Below are 19,029 nucleotides of genomic sequence, written 5' to 3'. Positions count from 1 at the left end.
TTGAAATACGCTCATGAATCCAGCGTCACACTTGCAAAACACTCCGATTAGCACGGTTGCCGACGTACGGTGCGAAAGAAGTTCAACATATATACATAGGTACATTCGCAACACACTCACAACACACTCGTGAACCCACCCTCACCATCCCTCGCCCTCCCTCCGTTCCCCCTCCCTCGCCAGCCGTGAGGAGCACAACGCGAGCAGCGCGCGCGACTCGAGCCTCTACGTGTCGGTGTTCGAGTGCGAGTCGAGCGGCGGGTCGTCGTGGCTGCTCGAGGAGACGCTGCCGCTGGGCGGCGTCGGGCGCCGCCTGCACCCGCACCACGCCGTGGACAGCAACCTCATGGTGTACAGCCACCCGCCGGGCGGCGACGGCGCCGCCGCCTCCGTCCACCACCGGCACCCGCACGGCCCCACCGAGCGCGCCCTCCTGCGCCACCACCACGACCACGCCAAGCACCTGCTGCACATCGACTGGGTGTCCAAGGAGGACGGCTCCCACATGCTCACGGTGGCCGTCGGGGCCCGCGTCGTCATCTACGGCCGCCTCTCCTGGACGGCGGGGGAGCCGTTGTCGAGGGGCGCGGCGGGCGGCGGGGCGCCGGCGGTGTCGTCGCACGGCGCCCTGCCCGCGTCGTACCGCCCGGCCAAGACGCGCTGGGTGCCGCTGCGCTGCGTGGGGCTCGTGTCGGCGTTCGACGGCTCGCCGGCGCTGCCCGTCGAGCTGTCGTGGGTGCGCGACGGCGTGCTGGTGGCCGGCATGGACTGCGAGATGCACGTCTACTCGCAGTGGCAGGACCCGGCCGCCGCCGCCTCCGCAGCCGTCTCCGTCGCGGACGAGCAGGCACTGCTGCTGACGCGCGAGTTCGACAAGATCTCCTCGTCGGTCGCGTCGCGCGCTCCCCGCCACAGCGTGAGCGCCGGCAACCTCCGGCAGGCGGCGCAATTTGGCGGCGCCAAGAAGCAGCCGCTGCCGTCGCGGAAGAGCCTGTCCAAGTGCCCGACGGCGCTGCGTCCGCTGCTGCACGAGCAGAACCCGGCGCTGGTGCTGCCCGAGGCGGTGCGGGGGTGCGGGCTGTTTGAGGCGGCCGAGGTGCTGTCTCCCACGCTGCCGCAGTACCACCCCCTGCAGCTGTCCGGGCTGCTTGACCTGGGCAGAGTGCGTCAGGTGAGTGTGTGGTTGGCGTGCTGCGCTGCAAACCTGGCCACCCGAGTTCAATTCCCACTCACGATCAACACCAGTGACGATTATCGGAATGGGACCTGGGCCTCCTCTAGGTCGACTCACATGAGTACCTGGTGCGGTGTGTAAACATCGCCACTGGGGAGACAAAGGCAGCCAGGGGTGGCGTTGGCCACTAACCCCCTCGTGTGCCGTGCCAGCCTTCATTGCCACTGCTCGCTAACAGCACTTGCCCCAACAGCCTTTTAAGGCCATATGGGGCATCGTTGTCGTTAGGGTGTGTGTGCGTCTTTGTCTGTTTCTTGTGTGTGTGTGTGTGTGCGGTGACTAAAATTTCAAACCAGTCCCAGGCCTCCCCTCGGACAAACCTGGTACTTGGTTCGATGTGTAAACATCGCCACCAGTGAAACAAAGCAGCCAGGTGTGGCGATGACCACCCACCCACTCGTATACCTTGGCGGCCTTCGTAGGTGCTCGCTAAAAGCACTTTCCCTGAAAAAGTTTGTGAAGGCTATACGGGGAATCTTTGTCTTTTTTGTGTGCTGCTGTTGCTGCTGCAGGTGAGGGCGGTGCTTGCTCACCTGGTGCGCTGCGTTGCCGGGGACCTGGCCTACGTGGCGGAGGCGGGCGCGGAGCTGAGCACTCGGGAACGCAAGCACTCGCGCGCCGGCAGGTGTGTATGTACGTGTGTGTGTCGTGTGTGTGTCGTGTGTGTGTGTTTAAGTGTTTGCGCAGGTGGAGCGGTAGTGCAGTGGTTCGCGCACTACGCTACGAACCACCCGGCGACCCGAGTTCGATTAATAACAGTGGCAAATATTTGAACCAGTCCTGGGCCTCCTTTAGGTTGACTCACCCTGAAAAGAGTACCTGGTCTGGTGTGTAAACATCAGCACTGGGGAGATAAAGGCGACTATACAGGGAATCATTGTCTTTGTGTGCACGCACGTAAACGTGTGAACGTCGTGATGTGCCGTGCGGCATTCAGTTACGTGCGTAAAAATCGATTTTTCGCAAGGTGAGTTTGGCAGGAGATGGCAACGCACCGGATGGGTTCGTGAATCCATCCGTTCAGACGGTTGAGCGTTCACCCTCGACCCCCGTGTCGCCAAATCTCGCATGTCCGTCTGTCCGCCTTGCTCGTGGTGCCCAGCACGAGTAGCGGCATGCTCGCCGGGCGGGAGGAGGCGGGAGACTACCCGCAGATCGACGCCGTGCCGCCGCTGCCCCTCTTCAGCCTCCTGGCGGCCGACGGCGCCGGCTCGATGGGACCAACGCAGCACAACCCCGGGCAGGTGGGTGGTAACCCTGCACGTGACGTTCCCCGCCGTGCTCCGCTCTCTCCCTCTCCGCGAGCTGTAGCAGGCTCCCCTGTGCGCGCTCTCCCACCTCCTCGTACCACATTGCCTGCTTTTCCTCGCCTCTCCTAATTATTTTCGTCGTCGTCAGCAGCCATTGGTCCATCCACTGTTTGGCTTCCCGAAGCCTTCGCCGCCTCTCGCGAGGTTGACGCTTCACCTTGCAACCTTCACCCGAGCCGATTTCGTCCTTCCATCTCTGCAGCGGGATGTTCCGTTGGGCGTCAACCCCCGCGGCTGCCGCACCGTTGTGTTTTGTCGTCATTACTCATTTAAATTGTTTTTGCTCTGAATTTCTTCACCCCTAGGTGCCGGAGAAGGAAGGGAGGCGCGTGGGTGGCTCGGCCGACACCGACCAGTACGGCGACCTCTTCGAGGTCCCGTCGCTCACCACCGCTGACGACCTGGACGCGACGGTGGACGGGGAGACGGAGGGCGACGAGCTGGCGGGCGCCAACCGCGTAGTGGACCTGTCGCGCTTCGGCGCCACCTACTTCGGGCCCGAGCAGGCGCAGGTGCTGGCGGGACACCTGGTGCAGGCCAGCCTGCCGGGCCTGTCGCGCCTCGAGCAGATGCACCTGATGGCGCTCGCCGACACAGTGGCTACCACCGCCAGCCAGGGCAGCATGGGTGAGCGGCGTCGGTGCTTGCCGTGTGTGTATGTGGGGAGCGGTCGTGTAGTGGTTCGCGTGCAAACCAGTACACATCCGAGTTCGGTTCCCACTCGCCGTGCTAATTCACGACCACGGCCAACGTCACTTTACGTGCCCTGAATTGCATCGCTCGCTGAAATGCCGATCGTGCGGCATTTCTCTGTGGGCCGCGCAGAGAGCGTGGACGCGTGCGGCCTGCGCTTCCTGCTCGCCGTGAGGCTGCACTCCTTCCTGCTCTCCTCCCTGCCGCCCCTGCACCGAGCTCAGCTTCAGCACCAGGGTGAGAACACCGACCCCACCAACCCAAACCCCAACCACACCAACCCGAATCCCACCAACACAATCTCCACCAACACAATCTCCACCAACACAATCCCCAGCAATGCAGACTTTATCAACATAAGCCCCACCAACACAATGCACACTCATGCAGACAACACAAATTTTAACAACGCTAATCCCACCAAGGTCACAACCCGATCAACCCAACAGACTCCTCAACCCTCTGCGACACGCAACCTCCCCGACGAAAACCTCTCCTGCAAAAAAAATTATCCAGCGCCAACCTCGTAGATTCATTGCCCACCAACACCATTCCCTCAACAATTCATTCCACACCAATGGAAACTCCACATATGGTAAACATCAAACAACAGCAACTCAATCAATGTAATTACCGCCAAACATTGCACAACTTCTGGCTTTGACATTCCTCCTCGGAGACACTCGTGCAACCCATCAACCCCATTAGAACGTCATCAATAGAAAATTCAAGACAAAGCCACAGCGGTGCGATTGCGGCCATACAACCCAGACTATGGACCGTATAGCAAATTGCTCTCGTCTGCGCTCTTTCAACGTAGGAGGAATAGTAAAACTACACGAACTCTCTCCTAAAGCCCCTCTCGTCATGGCCAGCAGCAGACCTCGACATTGACATTTAGCTCCTGAACCGCACTGCCATCGCACGCATGAATGAAATCGAATTGGTCCCGACCAAAACTCCGGCAACACAATTCCCCCCACCCCCCGATGCAAACCCCCCCCACTCCTCCCACCTCCTGACCATGCACCCGCAACGCTCTACAAGGACGAGCTGTTAACAGACAGCGCCGGCGCCCTCTGTCGTCGCCATCCTCCCGCAGGCCTGTCGACGTGCCACTTTGCGTGGGCGTTCCACTCCACGTCGCAGGAGGACCTGCTGGGCCTGCTGCCCACGATGCAGAGGGCAGACGGCCCCACGTGGGCAGAGCTGCGCGCCATGGGCGTGGGCTGGTGGCTCAGGGGACGTGCCGCCCTGCGCCTCTGCATGGAGAAGGTTTGGCACCCACGTGTGTGTGAGGGTGCGTGTCAGGGGAGCGGTGGCGCAGTGTTTAGCGCGATGCGCTACTAAACCGGCAACCCGAGTTCGATTTCCGCTCACGGTCAATACCAGTGATTATCTGAACCGGTATTGGGCCTCCTCTAGGTCGACTCGGCCTTATATTAGTACCTGGTGCAGTGTACAAACATTGCCACTAGGGAGACAATGTGGTGCTGGCCACCCACCCCCTCGTGTGCCGTTACGGCCTTCATAGGTGCTCGCTAACAGCAAAAGTCTGTTAAGGCTATACGGGGGATGGCCTAAATTGTCCATCCACTGCTGGAAGAGGCCCTGTGAGTCGTGGGCATTATTTTACCGTAGTCAGTGCGGGTTGGTGAAGGAGAGGAGCGTCAACTTTTGTTGCTACAATCATCATCACTCTGATGATGATTACACATGGAGATGGGCAGTAATGTCTCTAAACGGAACGTGTCCTGGAACGGTGGGGGACTCCTTGCTGATGAGCACATGTCATCACACATGCTGGCTGTGCTTGACGTGGGACTCCCCCGGGTTGACTGAGCGTTAATTCCTGCCTCACTTGCTACGCTGCACCCCGCCGCCACTGGGAGGATCAGGGCAATCAGGCCAAGCAGGCCGTGCGTTTTGTTCCCTCTCCCACAACCTCCTACAAACCCCAAAGTTATTTTCTGGGTTGGTGGGCCTCTCCTGGGCTGGCTCAGTGGCGAATGATAGCGCGACGATCGATAACGTGGTTTATCCTCCCTTGGGCAGCTGGCGAAGGTGGCGTTTCAACGCAACAACGATCCCCTGGATGCCGCCCTCTACTACCTGGCGATGGGCAAAAAGGGGGTCCTGTGGGGTCTGTTCAGGTGAGGGACCCCCCACCCCCGCATCCGCACGTCTCCTCTGACCGTCCGCCTGTCCCCTGGTGACCACAAGCACTGACCGTCGGCCTGCCGTTGTCTCTTGGTGCTTCCGTGGGGCTGCGCGTGCTCCGGCTCGGCGTGTCGCAGGTCGAAGGGCGACTCGAAAATGACCCAGTTCTTCAGCAACAACTTCACGGAGGAGCGGTGGCGCAGCGCCGCGCTCAAGAACGCCTTCGCGCTGCTCGGCAAGCGGCGCTTCGAGCAGGCGGCCGCCTTCTTCCTCCTGGCCGGGGCGCTGAGGGACGCCATCGAGGCACGTGGTGCACCGCACACGGCCGCCCCTTCGGCTCCGCCGCCGGGCAGTGGGAACGTGTGGCCAGCGACTGGCGGGAGACGCCGAGGTGTCAAGATCTCCCGCCTCTAGGGAGATCTTGACACCTCGATAGTTAATGTTCGCTTCACCCACCGACTGTAGGGATGTCTGGCAGTTTTTAACAGCAGAAGTTTAAACATCACATTGTGTCATCCTTTTTGGTGGGTAGCAGGCTGTTGTGTGACGGTGTCTTAACTCAAATCCCAAGTAAAATTTTACCGCAAAACATGATTACAAATCCACGATACCTTGAAAATATAAATATAGATGCCACGGCATCTATATTTATATATGGGCGTCACGGTGGCGAGATGTTAGCCACCTCGCCTGGTATACAGGAGGTCGTGGGTTTAATCCCGACCCTGACGTGTGTATATTTGTAGTTTGCATGATCTCCCTATGATCGCGTAGATTTTTCTCCGGGTCCCCCAGTTTTTCCCTCCGCATTTATAATCACCACGAGTTTAGAGTATTTGGCTGCTATAAATGTCCACATCATCAGCTACTTCACTGATTATCATTTGTCCAGGTCGTTTTAGAAAAGGAGCTATAGTGCTGAGTGGGCCTTAACTGGTACAATAATAAGTAATATTTTAAAAAACTTTTTAAAAAACACGCTTTAATGAAATGTACCGTACGAGTAATGGCAGAAGTCTACGACTCCAGGAAGTGGTCCCGAGGCTTGCCATAACGTAAGGGACCATGGTGATTTACAGCCAACGTGAATTGAGTGTGGACAATTAGACCCAAGGCGAAACATAACATGTAAAAAAGATGATTGAAATTTTTTTTTTTTAATGATAGAATATAGTTTTGTCATCAGTATATCAAGTTTGCAGTCGATTTCATATTGGGAAGTGAGTTAAAATTGAGTTACAAGATTTGAGGATATGACAACAACAACAACAACAGACAAAGTGAGTTAATAGAAAGCGTGCTTGTGATTTGTCGCACGTCCGAGTCATTCTATCCCTTGTTGAGAGTGAGCGAACACCGTGCCAAGTCGAAATGATTCATTGTTATTAGTACATTTTCGTGGACCATCGTGCAGTGACATATCTGGTGTATTGTCAAATAAATAAAACGTGCAACGAGTTCCGCAGGCCACTTCCCACGGCCTTGCAGAGCACAGACCCGGGAACCACTGCCATAGCAAATCGGAATCCTCAGCTCGGCGTGGACTGGCACAGCGGAGAACGCACTCGCACATTTCTTCACCTGCCTAAGTCGGCCGCCTAACCCTCTCCCTAAATCCCACGCAGGTGTGCCTGGAGAAGCTGAACGACATCCAGCTGGCGTTGGTAGTCGCGCGACTGCAGGAGGCCAACACGGACGCACCAGCCACCTACCGGTCCATCCTGGGGTGCCGCGTTTTGGGCCGAAACGAGGTGTCGGGGGCCGATGCCGCCGCGACGCCGGAGCTCGCTGAGCTGACGAGGGCCTGCGAGCTGCGCAAGGACCGCGATCCCTTTCTACGCAGCATTGCATGCTGGGTAAAAAGCGACTACTCTGGAGCCCTGGACGCGCTGCTGGAGCAGCCGGATTCTGCTTGCGACACCGGTAAATGAGTCGACTAAGATAGCGGTGCGAAGTTTTGCCAGCTCTACGCTCTTAATGAATCTCAAGACTTGTCTTGGAGAGTGTCCCACTTGATGAGCGTTTGGCCGGTTTCCTGTTTGGAGGATGTTTGTTGTGTGGGAGGAGCGATGTTTTCTCTAGAAAACCCACGCACTGCTTATAATATTTCGGGAGACCAATAAAATGTTTTGTTTATATTTTCATTAAAAAAAATTTCCCCCAAAATCACCATTATTTCCTGTACATGGTATGTGGGCTCACGCGATTTAGAGGATTGGGATTGGGTCAATGACTGAACCCATGTCAAATTAAACTCCATGGTTCGATTTCTCTGCACAGACGATGATGGTGGTAGCGGCGGTAGCGGCGGCGGCAGCCCCTCGCCAGGCCTGTGCAGCCCGGGTGTCTTCAACTTCTACAACTTCCTGCGCAGCCACCCGCTCATCGTGCGCCACCACATGCTCTCCCACGGCGGCGCCGGCCAGCGGCCCGCCGATACCATCAGCCTGCGCGAGCGCCGGCTGTTCTTCGCGACGGCGAGCACCCACCTCAAGTCGGGCTGCCCGCTGCTGGCGCTTGACGTGCTCCGGCGGATGCCGCATGCCGAGAAGGAGGTGGTGACCGTCGCCAGCGCCAGGGGTGGCGGGAGATTGCCATTGGAAAATGGACACGTGGTGAGCGCGCCCCAACGCCGCCCCTTCCCCCACTCCCCTTGCACTCGGGGGTTAGGGTTGGAGATTCATGGGTAGGGTGGCCAGGCAGGTCGATCAATGATGCATAGCTAGATAGGTCGCTATGTATGTATGTTTTGAGATTAAAGGCTAGATAGTTCAAGAGTTGGACTGATAGATGGAGGGGAGGGTCCATAGGTTGGTAGAAATGGGGTAGGACTGCTCGCCTCTACTCCCGCTCTGCTGACCAGCACGGTGAAGTTTGGTCAGACGAGCCGCAGGACTGACACTGCGTGGGATGGCCGTTGTTCGTTGTGATGAAAGAGTATTATTATCCCATAGACCTATATTATTGTGAGAGGTGTGGAATTCGAGATATCGCTTATCCGCTCCACCATCCCAACTTACTTCCTGCGACTGGTTTCCTCCTGTGTTGTCTAACCGGTGAGAGTCGGGTGATTGGTGACTGGCGAGTGGCTAGGGTCACTAGCGGGTAGCCCACTAGTGACGACTCACCTCCTTGCCACGTCGTTCTCGGCGACGGCATTTGCACGTCTGCTGTGCAGCAGCTGCGGGATCTGGCAGAGGGCACAAAGCGTTGGCGACGTGTGGTGGCCTTGAGCGGCGTTGGCCACGATCGTATCTTGACCTTGATCGCTCGTAGACAATCAACGAGATGCCTCAATGCCGTAGGCCCCTTAAGTTTGACCTGCGACCCCTCCCCCCCCCCCCCCAGCACGGTGGCGGCAGCGCGTGGGGCACGGCGGGCGCCCACCCGTCGAGTGGGCACCACACGGCGGAGAGCGCCGACTGGGCCAGCTCGGCCATGACGGTGGCGGACGAGCCCCTGGAGCTGAGCTGGGACAGCGAGGAGGACGAGGAGGAGGAGGAGGACGAGGAAGACGACGACGACGAAGACCAGGGGATCACCATGAAGAAGACGAGAGCGTTCAAGAAGGGCACCGCCGACGTCGTGGAGGGCGACGTGGAGAAGAGGTGATGTCAGCGTTTTGTTAGGGACGCTCCCAGCGGGCTCGCTCGCTCGTTCGTTTGTTGCCGTTGGGAGAGAGTGCTCCGCTTGGCTGTCAGGTTACGTTCCCTAACCTCCAACCCAGCGGGCTAGGGTTGTTCCAGCACTCTTTCATGAAATTACTCATCACGGATATGAGCAGATAACTCGTGGTGGGGTGCAAAACCATTTCGTTGAGGGCTCACGCCCAGGTTTTTCAGCTGACCCAGGTTTAAATGCTGCAGTCACCCTCACTCCTGCAGGAGTGTGTTGTGCGACGCTTGAATTGCAGACTTCCTGAGCACTAACCAAACACGTAGTAGGCTTTAGCAGCCAACATCATGGCTCAGAAGCGATATTTGGCAGAGGCTGCATTACATGGCCTCACCCAAAAATCAATACGTGGCATTTATTTTTGGCTACAACACTGACACAATAACCATACTTGATAGGCAAACCCGCCACTGAGCAACTGCTCTCTCTTTCTCTTGGCAGGCCAGAGTCTCTGCCGCCTGCGCCGTCCGGCACGGACGGCTACGTGGACGTGATGGCGGAGCAGATGAAGTTCCGCGCGTGCCTCAAGCTGCTCGTGGACGAGCTGCGCACGCTGGCGACAGGATATGAGGTGCGGGCAGCCCCCGGGGCCGCGTCGAGTGCCGTCCGCGGTCTCCTGCCTGACTCGTTCGCTCACCCAAACGTGCAACTCGCCCGAGCACGCAACTCGTCCTAGCATGCAACGTAGCCGAGCTCACAACTCACCTGTACACACCGACTTGCCTGTGCCCCCAGGTGGACAGAGGCAAGCTGCACGTGCAGCTGTGCCACTGGCTGGAGCGCGAGGTAGCCACGCTGCAGGAGGTGTGCGGTTACCCCGGCGACCTGCACGGCACCGCCGCCGGCTCGCTGGATACGGTTGCCGAGGACGCCGGATCAAAGTTGTCCGGCGCCACGGACGCTTGTCCCTTTATTGGCGGTGGTGGGAGCGGCGGGGTGACGCCGGACGACACGGAGGCTTGGCGCGAGCAGCACAGCCTACGTGCCAGGCAGCTGCACGCGGCGCGCCGGCGCCAGTGGCTGTGCGCCAACCTGCCGCTGCTGCACATGTTCCTGGGTTACTGCAGCCTGCACGGCGCACAGGGCGGCGGCCTGGCCTCCGTGCGCGTCGAGCTGCTCTTCCTCATACAGGAGTCGCAGCAGGTGAAGCGCGTGGCCCGTACGTGCGTGTATGTGTGTGTGCGTGCGTGTGTGTGTGAACACGTGTGTGTACGTGTGTGTACGTGCGTGTGTGAACACGTGTGCGTGGAGAGGTGGCGCCGTGGTTAGCGTTTGCACTGCGCTACGAACCCGGCCACCTGAGTTCGATTCTCGCTCGCGACCAATAAAAGTGGTGAATATTTAAACCGGTTCTGGGCCGCCTCCTAGGTCGACTAGGGAGGCCTTCATCCAGCAGTGCAGTGACCAGGGCAACCACGTGTTGTCTTTACGTTGCGACCAGGAGGCGGTGCTGAAGCAGCTGCACTCGCGGCTGCCGCTACCGACCGTGCTGCCACTCATCTCGGCGTCGCTCGCCACTCTCAAGACTGTCATTTCCAACCCGGTGCTGCATGTCGCCAATCTTGCGCACGACATCCTGCGCACCGTCAGCGACATGCCGGCGCCCCCCGAGCCACCCAAGGACAACCCGCAGGCAAGCTGGGGTGTGGGTGGTGGGGGTGGTGGGGGGTGGGACAGTGGTGGTAGTGATGGCGACGGTGTTGATGGCGATGCCAGCTTGGTGCGTGGCCATAGCCTTATACCACGGTTCCCGTGACCGCTGGGAAGCGAGCCGACCCCGGCGAGCAATACTGCGGCCCACATTAGTCGACGTGCTGGGCCAAACGAGCATCGACCGGCCCATATGGCTTGAATGTAGTGGGGCCACCTTGCTCTTGATCATGAGAGAGTTGCGCGCTTCTTAGCCTGGCCACCCACGGAACCGGTTGTAATGTCGCAGGGCGAATGCACGGGGGAGCGTTGTCACGTCTCTCGCTGAAGACAACTTCAGGGCGGAGTTTAAACAAACACTCCGCTCACGGCACTACGATTCCCGCAGCCTGGATTCGAGATTTCTTCGTGGTTTGTCAGTGACGAGGCTACCAGATCCTGTCCTGGACCTCTTCTAGGTAGACTCGGCATTAAATTAGGTCTGTTGTGATGTGTAAATCTATCCCTTCGTCTCATCCCCTGCCCGACAGGTTCACATGATCTATGTGCTGGCCGCGTCGCTCTCCGCGTGCGTTTACCAGTCCCTCTGCGACAGCCACAGCTTCAGGTAAGCGCTGCCCTTCATTTAAACCTCAGTGCGTCGGTCATCGTTGCAACTCGTGCAGCGGGCGGAGCAGTGCATCCACTCACCAGTGAAGAACAATCCCCGCGACCAAAACTTAGGTCGGTTAGATCAACGACTTTTTGATTGAGACGACGTCAGGCGTCGTCGGGACGAGATCCAGGAAGTCAGAAAGCCGACTACGTGTTATATTGACAGATCAGATCGTTACAAGGCCCGGCCTAAAAAAAAAAAAATCGATCATGAATCATGACATTGGCTGCGAAAACACAGTGCGTCTCGTCGAAAGAGGTCACACAATGGGCGGACGTCGTCTCTGTGTTTGTGTGTGTGCGTGTGTGTGTGCATGCCGGTGCGTGCGCGCATGTGTGTGCGCGTGTCCGCATGTGTGCGTGTGTGTCCGTGTGTGTGCGTGTGTGCGTGCGCGGAGATTAGCAGCGAGGTTGCGAGCTGCCCCTTCACGGGGCTCTCCTACAAGAGCTGCCTGCTCCGCGAGCGCCTGCGCCAGCGCCATGAGAGCACCAGCAACCTGCAGTCCACCTCCCTGCCCTCCCAGTGGCCGGGTACCTCGCGGCGCGGGCACACACACGCGCACGCGCGCGCGCACGCACGCACGGAGGGGGGGGGGGTGGAGGGTGACGTGGCAGTGCCGCATGGCACAAAGTGCATGTATGCTGGGTGGTCCAACAAGTCAGGGCACATCGGGTTAATTAATTTATTTGAACATTTCAATTGTTTATTCTTTAAGTAAATATGTTATTATTATTATCAGTATATATTTATTGTTCCTGTGGGATCACCTCAAATCCTCAATGAACTGTAGACTTTTAAAAAAGTCCTAAATTCGTTTCATTAAAAAACACACGTGCAGATTATTTGGCTGCTACTATAAATCGCCACGCATGATGATGTCAGCCAGCGTGATCACGTGTGGCCAGGTCGCCTCTGAAAGATAGCTCATAGCTCAGTGGGCTTCGCCTAGTTAATACAACAGGTGGTGTCCCTCCTCCAACTGCTCCACCCCCTCTCCCGCCCTCCTCCCCTCCTCATCTTCCCCCTCCTCTTCCTGTCGGCAGGCGTGACGCAGCTGCTGTCCCAGCTGCACGCGTGCCGCGACGAGGAGCAGCCGCCGCTGCGCATGCTGCTGTGCGAGGCGCTGCTCGCCGTCTTCCTGGGGATGCTGGCGCGCGCCCTCGCCACCAACGCCGCCGGCCGCCTCTACCGCCTGTCGGCGCGCCCGCTGGATGCACGCTCGTGGGCGTCGCTGTTCGGCGGCGCCGCCCGCGTGCCCCAGTGCGCCACGCCCTCACCGGCGCAGACGCTGGCGCCGCCGCAGCAGCAGGCGCCGTCGTCGTCGTCCTCCAAAGGGAATTCAACGGCGGAGGCGGTGAAGACGCAGCAGGGCAGCACGCGCAACCGTGCGCAGCAGCAGTCGGAGACGTCGTCCTCTGGTGGGTGACGTTTGAGCGGAGGGAGCCGGCAGCGTCGTGGGGTGGATGTGGGGGGAGGAGAGCGAGCAAACAGATTGTTCTAAAATGTGTCGGCTATTCGAGTAAAATCGGTTCGTTCCTACGCTTGTGGCGCAATCCACCGTACCGTGGGATTGAGAGCGTAGTTGGTTGTTTGCGATCTGTGCCAAGTAATGTAGGCAAGGCGGACGTATGGGAAAGGGTTGGTGGATCGCACAAATTTGCAAAGCGCCCAAACGTGTAGGCCCCAACGTGGCTCCCCCAGGAAGGAGGTGGCAGTAAAACACATGCGGATGTGAGTTCGTCCAGTCGGTGTGGCCACCTTTGTCTAGGGTGAGTCCCTAATAGCAACACAACTTCATTCTAAAGTTTCATGCAAATTGTGTCATCATCTTTACAAGAGTTACTGTGCCCACCTCCCCACCCCCACCGTTACCGATGGCCAGACGGACAGAGACAACACGTGAACGCGAAAACGATTTTGGAGACTGATTACATGAGCGGACATTTATCCTCTTTCGACATAGAAGATGGCTTATCAGAAGTCTTAATAATAATCATTGATTTTACACAAAGGTCACGTGTGAATGTGTGTATGCCGAACTTCTTTTGCACTGTACGTAGTCAGCCGGTCCTGATCGATGTGTGACGGCTACTGCTCGTGCAGGTGGCCGGGTCCGGGCAGACGAGGCCAGCAAGCACCGGCACCGGCTCAACATGCGCATCCTGGTGACGTCGCCGTCGCCGCCAAGCACGGCCGCACCCACGCAGCGCGCGGTCGTAAGCACCGTGTCCGGCAGCAGTGGCGGCGGCAGCGGCGGCGCCGGCGGTAGCGTGGAGCTGGGCGGCTCGTGGGCGCAGTCGCCGCTCACGCCGTGCGCCAACTTCCGTGAGGTGTTTGTGCCACCCGAGCTCAGCATCTGGGACTACTACATGGCCAAGGTGAGGCTGTGGAGGAATTAATCTGTGTGTGTGTTCGCACGAGAGCATGTGTCCGTGGCGAGCGGTGGTGTAGCGGTTGGCGAGCCGCGCTACGAACCCGGCGACCCGAGTTCCATTCCCTGCTCACGCCCAACACCGGTGACGATTATCTGAAACGGTCCTGGGCCTTCCTTCGGTTGTCACAGCCTCGAATGGGTACCTGGTGCAGTGTGTAAACATCGCCACTGGGGAGACAAAGGCAACCAGTTGTGGTGCTGGGCACCAACTCCCTCGTGTGCCGTGCCGGCCTTCATAGCTGCTCGCTAACAGCAGTTATGATGAACAGAAGGTGCTCGGGCATGTGCCAGGCGGCTCTCTGCCTGGCTGCTCTATTCCTGCTCGTCTGTGGTTCTTTCTCTAAGTCGTCATCTCTCTGCGAGAGCGGCGGCGACGTTACAAGTTGTAGTTATTATTCCTACTACGATGCTAAAGAGTGTACAAGGGGGGGGTAGGGTGTTGCCGTGCCTGCGTCACATGACCCGTCTCCCGTCCCTCGCCTCTCGGTGGGCGTCCAGCCATTTGTGGCGTCCGACGACGGCTTGGGCTACGACTCTGACGAGAGCGAGGAGAGCGAGGAGGAGGAAGAGGAGGAGGACGAGGGAGACGAGGAGGCCGACTACGACCCGATCCTCGACAAGGACGACGAGAGGGCGTCGCGGCGCCGCTCCCGCGAGCGCGAGCACTCGGACCCCAACTCCTACAGGTACCGGCAGCACCGGTGGCATGAGGGCCATTTGCACGAGCGAAGAAACGTGGAATAACAACCCTGGCGCCCGTGCGAGTGCGACGTCAACAACATTACTGTCGGTGTGTTGGGGGCATCACCGTGGAGTACCGCAGTGTGGAGGTGTCAACAGCGGTTGTCGTATAGATAGACTCGCCCCCCCCCCTTGCTCCCCCCACCGCCACCTGCGCCATAGGAATGTGGAATTTCCATCATAGATTCACGGGTTGAGTCAAATGGTCTCAATCATTTACATTTCTCGTTGGGGGTTGGCTGAGGCCATAATTCCTCTGGAGTCAATGAAACCAGTACCGTAATAAGGATGTTTTGGTTCTATCGCGTAAATATAGATGTGTCGTTAAACCCGCCCACTGCCTGACACAGCCAATTAGTAATGTTTGTCACGTAAACACAACATGTAGTTCGTTCCTGGTACAGCACACCGGTGTGTCGGAGAATGAACCCACAACATTTACAATTCGAGTACGACGTTTAACCGGTAATTACAAGTAGCATCATCAGGCGACAGAATTGTGGAGAAATCCTATTTCGGGCCTTAAATAGAGGGATAAAATGTGATGTCATCATTTGTGAGCCAATCGGGTACAAAGACCAGAGGGAGGAGGTGGTTAAGTAACACTTCATGGACCGACCCTCGTTGTAAACAGGAGATGAGCAGCAGTGCTTTAATGTTCTATTGCAAGACCTGTGAAACATGGTTCACCATGTGGTGAAACTCGCAAAGCATGAAAAGGATTGCGCGTGTTATGGGTTTACGTGACCACTGCAGCCACTAGTGGCCGCTACTTTCGCCACCAATTTTTTTATGGAATGGCGACGCTGAATCGCGACGAATTTGTGGAATCGCAGAGGTCGGGAATCGTTACCCCCCCTAGCTAGCGCACAGGTTATGTGTCATGCGTCTCGCTTTGTTTGTGTGTGGTGCCGGCCACCCACCCACCCTCTCGTGTGCCGTGCCGGCCGTCACAGGTGCTACTCGCTAACAGCACTTGCTCTTACAGTCTGTTAAGGCTACACGAGAGATGTTTTTCTTTTGTTTTGCACCACACATGTCTGTCTTTTAACATTTTACAACTTAAGTTGAATACGTTCGTGCATTTGTTCTGTCCATCTGGCCTTCCCTAGCAGGGGTAAGGTCCTGTGTGATAACCCAATCTGAACGAAACTGTCGCGTAAAGTTGTGTTGCTTTTCGGGACTCACCCTGGACAAAATCAGATACACAGGTAAAACCACGACCCAAAAACTTGGGACACACAAAACCGGAGCAAACCCGCCGACCCGAGTTGGATTCCCTCGACCAAAGTTAGCCGTCAAATTTCGTACCGCTGGTTCAAAGCTTCCAAAGACAAACGCGTGTCAGAACGCGTATCGTAATCCGTGCGCGTGCCGGATTTTTTGCAAATCGTCTCCCTTGACTTGGCTGCTGCCGTGTGCCACAGCTGGTGCCTCATGAGGCTGGTGGTGGTGCGGCTGGCCATCACAAACATGCGCGGCTTCTTCCCCATGGCCGGACTCGAGATGTCAGGTGAGCGGCTCATTGCCTGTCCGTGCTGGTGGTGTGGTGCGGGTGCTTGTAGTGTTGGTGGTGATGCGGTAGTGCAGCGGTTGGCGTGCTGCGCTACGAACCCGCCGACCCGAGTTCGATTCCCTTGACCAATAATGGTGACGATTAGCTGAACCGACCCTGTCGCATTTTTAAAGGTGTTTGAGCAACCGATTGCAAAAAGTATTAATTTTAATCTTTGCCGATTTTATTTTTATCACTATTGACCAATCATCCCAGCTTGAGTCGTTATCAACTTACGGTTGTCAAGTAAACCCACCGTCCCCACTCTTTCATCGGTGCCGCCCCTCGACCCTTGACCCCCTCCCCGTGCCGTCCCGCAGACCTGCCGTCGTGCTCCCCGCTGTGCCACATGGCGCTGTGCACGCTGAGCCAGTGGGAGCAGGCGCTGTGCGCGCGCCTCGAGGCCACGCCGGGCCCTCCCGACGACTACATCCCCACGCTGGGGGCTCACACGGGCGACGGGCCTGCCGGACCGGCCATCCTGCGCTACAAGGCCATGCTGGAGCCAGGCAACACGCCCTTCAGGTGGGCCGTGAGGGCTGCGAGTGCCATGAGTCCTCACAGGCGGGAGCGTGGGAGAGATTATTCTGCATGTGGTGGTGGTGATGGTCGTGTGTATGTGTGTGTGTAGTTTGGTGTGTGTGTAGTTTGGGTGGGGAGCGGCGGCGCAGTGGTTAGCGTGCTGCGCTATGAACCCGCTGACCCGAGTTGGATTCCCTCGACCAATAACTGACGATTATCTGAATCGGTCCTGGGGCTTCTCTAGGTTGACTCGGCCTCAAATGTGTACCTTGTGCATTGTGTGAACGTCAGCACTGGGGAGACAAAGGCGGCCAGGTGTTGTGCTGGCCACACCATCCACGCATGTGTCGTGCCAGCCTTCATAGGTGCTCGCTAACAGCACTTGCCCCAATAGTCTGTGAAGGCTATAAGGAGGGGGGTCTTTGTCTTTGTGTGCCCGCAGTTCGCATCGCCGCTCGGCACTGGCAGCCAAACGCTTGTGGCAATTCCTGGTGCGGCACGAGTCAATGCAGGAGACCTTCATCAGGCACATCTTCACTCGCGCGCACCACCGCCACCAGCAGCAGCAGCAGGTTTGTACAACTATTGCACCGCTTCCCCACAACCTCCTATACCAACAATGGCACCAGCATCACCGCTAGCAGCAGCAGCACTCCCGCTGTACTGCATCCCCACTAACCCGTACAATAATACTTCCACCACCGACACCACCACCACTGCCACCAGCAGCAGCTGTGTACAACCACTACACTACCTCCCCGCTACCACCCACAGCAAGAAATCCACCAGCAACAGCACGGACACCAACAGCACCAACACAAACACTAACGTGAACACCACCACTGACGCCCATCAACACCATCAAAAACTCCACCACCAACAACACCATCAGCAACAGCAGTAACCGGAGGTCTGAATCAACAACAGGTCACTACCAGCAGCAGGGCATACCCAACACCACCTGTACCGTGGGTAGCAGGCCAAGGGTTGGCGAGTCGTGTTTGGGCAGTTGTTCTTTGAGTTGAGACGCCCGGGTTGATATTCTTAACGCCTTATTCTCCAAATGTAATAGCCGCCGCAGAGAGGGAACCACCAAAGTTGTAGATTAACTCACCGCCACGACATCGTGAGCCATCGTGGTAGGGGTGAATTCGCGTGACAAGCAATTCCCTGACTCGTTCTTCCCCGGAACACCGCTCCCCTCGACAGGAGGAGGAGTCCTCCTCATCCGGGAACCTCAACTACGTGACCGAAGACCACGGAAGCAACAGGGTGAGTTGTCCGATGGCAGCACTGCCACGATGCCACAGTGATCTCGATGTTCTGCTCGTACGGTTTCCCAAACCCAGCACTGAGAGCCGTGCGGTTTCGTGAGACTGTTATTGAGAGTGCAGCGGAGTGGTTTGAGTGCGTCGGTATTGCGACTGGGCTGGTTTGTAAATGCACGTGTACAGCCTTGTGCCAATCCACTGCTGGAGGACGAGGGCCGCTCCCCACCCCGTGCGGGTCGCGGGGGTTGTTTGACTGTAATTCGACTCGCTGGCAAACGCAGGTTTGTTAATGCGGGGAGCACAGGCGTGTGGGCGTAGTGCAGTACAACAATGACGAGAGCCGCGTGGTTTCGTTCTCAACCTTTGGGGTTGGCGGAGCTCGTCGTACGTGCAGTTGCGTGGCGAGTCTCACGCCGCCGTGGTCGTCTCCGTGATTTCAGACGGAGCTGAGCGCCGGCTCCCCCATCACGCGAGCGCGGATCGTGCACAAGGAGACTGACATCATCACCGCCTTCGCCATCAACCGGGTACCCCGAGCCTGACCCCACCCTTCGTGTCTCTCGGAATACATATGGCCTCCAACATCACGTTCCGTGATTGTGTGGTCGTGTCAGCTGTAAATTATTCAGTATCCTACTTTCGTCATCATTGGCCAACGTCAATCCACTGCTGGATGAAGGCCTCCCCAAGCTGCCGCAAGCTCTTGACCGTGTTGTACAAATAAAGTTTAAACATAAATAATCGTGCAGTCTCCACCCTCAATTCAAAACAAGAAGCCGTTTGATTCTTTCATGACTTGGCGTTGAACGTTGTGCCCTCCGTGAGCATAAATATAACATTAGCGCATAATTTGCATAAATTATAGATGATCAATTATGAAACATATCGTGAGAATCAGAATTAGATGCGAATCAATGCGTCGCTGCTACATGCCCTTGTTTCTACCATGTGGGCCTTAAAACGTAAACAACGCTTTGCTGAAGAGGCCACGTGAAGTTGAAGCCGGGATTATCTTTATCAAACCAATGGCACCGTGGCCAGCACTCATCTGGCCAATTGCACGTAGGTTAACGTTCCCCCCCCCCCCAAGTGGTGTTTGTTGCGAAGCGACCCAGCGGATTGCCCGCGC

The 19,029-nt window shown here is 57.4% G+C and overlaps 1 protein-coding gene across 2 annotated transcripts in view; it reads left to right on the top strand.

Moving 5' to 3' along the window:
- The window catches only part of LOC144945822 (dmX-like protein 2), a 69,418-nt gene that overhangs the window by 33,725 nt on the left and 16,664 nt on the right, over positions 1–19,029 (top strand). For both annotated transcript variants that reach the window (XM_078874364.1, XM_078874365.1), the window contains 24 exons: positions 184–1,171; positions 1,747–1,859; positions 2,337–2,478; positions 2,850–3,171; positions 3,370–3,474; positions 4,340–4,512; positions 5,293–5,390; positions 5,535–5,700; positions 7,023–7,320; positions 7,678–8,012; positions 8,746–9,005; positions 9,514–9,643; positions 9,808–10,215; positions 10,514–10,705; positions 11,253–11,329; positions 11,780–11,907; positions 12,421–12,795; positions 13,481–13,755; positions 14,310–14,497; positions 15,980–16,065; positions 16,428–16,632; positions 17,072–17,201; positions 17,839–17,901; positions 18,341–18,427. In XM_078874364.1, the coding sequence (XP_078730490.1) occupies positions 184–1,171; positions 1,747–1,859; positions 2,337–2,478; positions 2,850–3,171; positions 3,370–3,474; positions 4,340–4,512; positions 5,293–5,390; positions 5,535–5,700; positions 7,023–7,320; positions 7,678–8,012; positions 8,746–9,005; positions 9,514–9,643; positions 9,808–10,215; positions 10,514–10,705; positions 11,253–11,329; positions 11,780–11,907; positions 12,421–12,795; positions 13,481–13,755; positions 14,310–14,497; positions 15,980–16,065; positions 16,428–16,632; positions 17,072–17,201; positions 17,839–17,901; positions 18,341–18,427 (5,344 nt within the window). The remainder of the gene's footprint in view (positions 1–183; positions 1,172–1,746; positions 1,860–2,336; positions 2,479–2,849; positions 3,172–3,369; positions 3,475–4,339; positions 4,513–5,292; positions 5,391–5,534; positions 5,701–7,022; positions 7,321–7,677; positions 8,013–8,745; positions 9,006–9,513; positions 9,644–9,807; positions 10,216–10,513; positions 10,706–11,252; positions 11,330–11,779; positions 11,908–12,420; positions 12,796–13,480; positions 13,756–14,309; positions 14,498–15,979; positions 16,066–16,427; positions 16,633–17,071; positions 17,202–17,838; positions 17,902–18,340; positions 18,428–19,029) is intronic.

Source organism: Lampetra fluviatilis, chromosome 39 (assembly GCF_964198595.1).
Source record: "Lampetra fluviatilis chromosome 39, kcLamFluv1.1, whole genome shotgun sequence".
In the NCBI taxonomy this organism is placed as follows: Eukaryota; Metazoa; Chordata; class Hyperoartia; order Petromyzontiformes; family Petromyzontidae; genus Lampetra; species Lampetra fluviatilis.
Note: the sequence above shows the minus strand (reverse complement) of the source record. Positions and strands in the feature narration are given on the sequence as shown.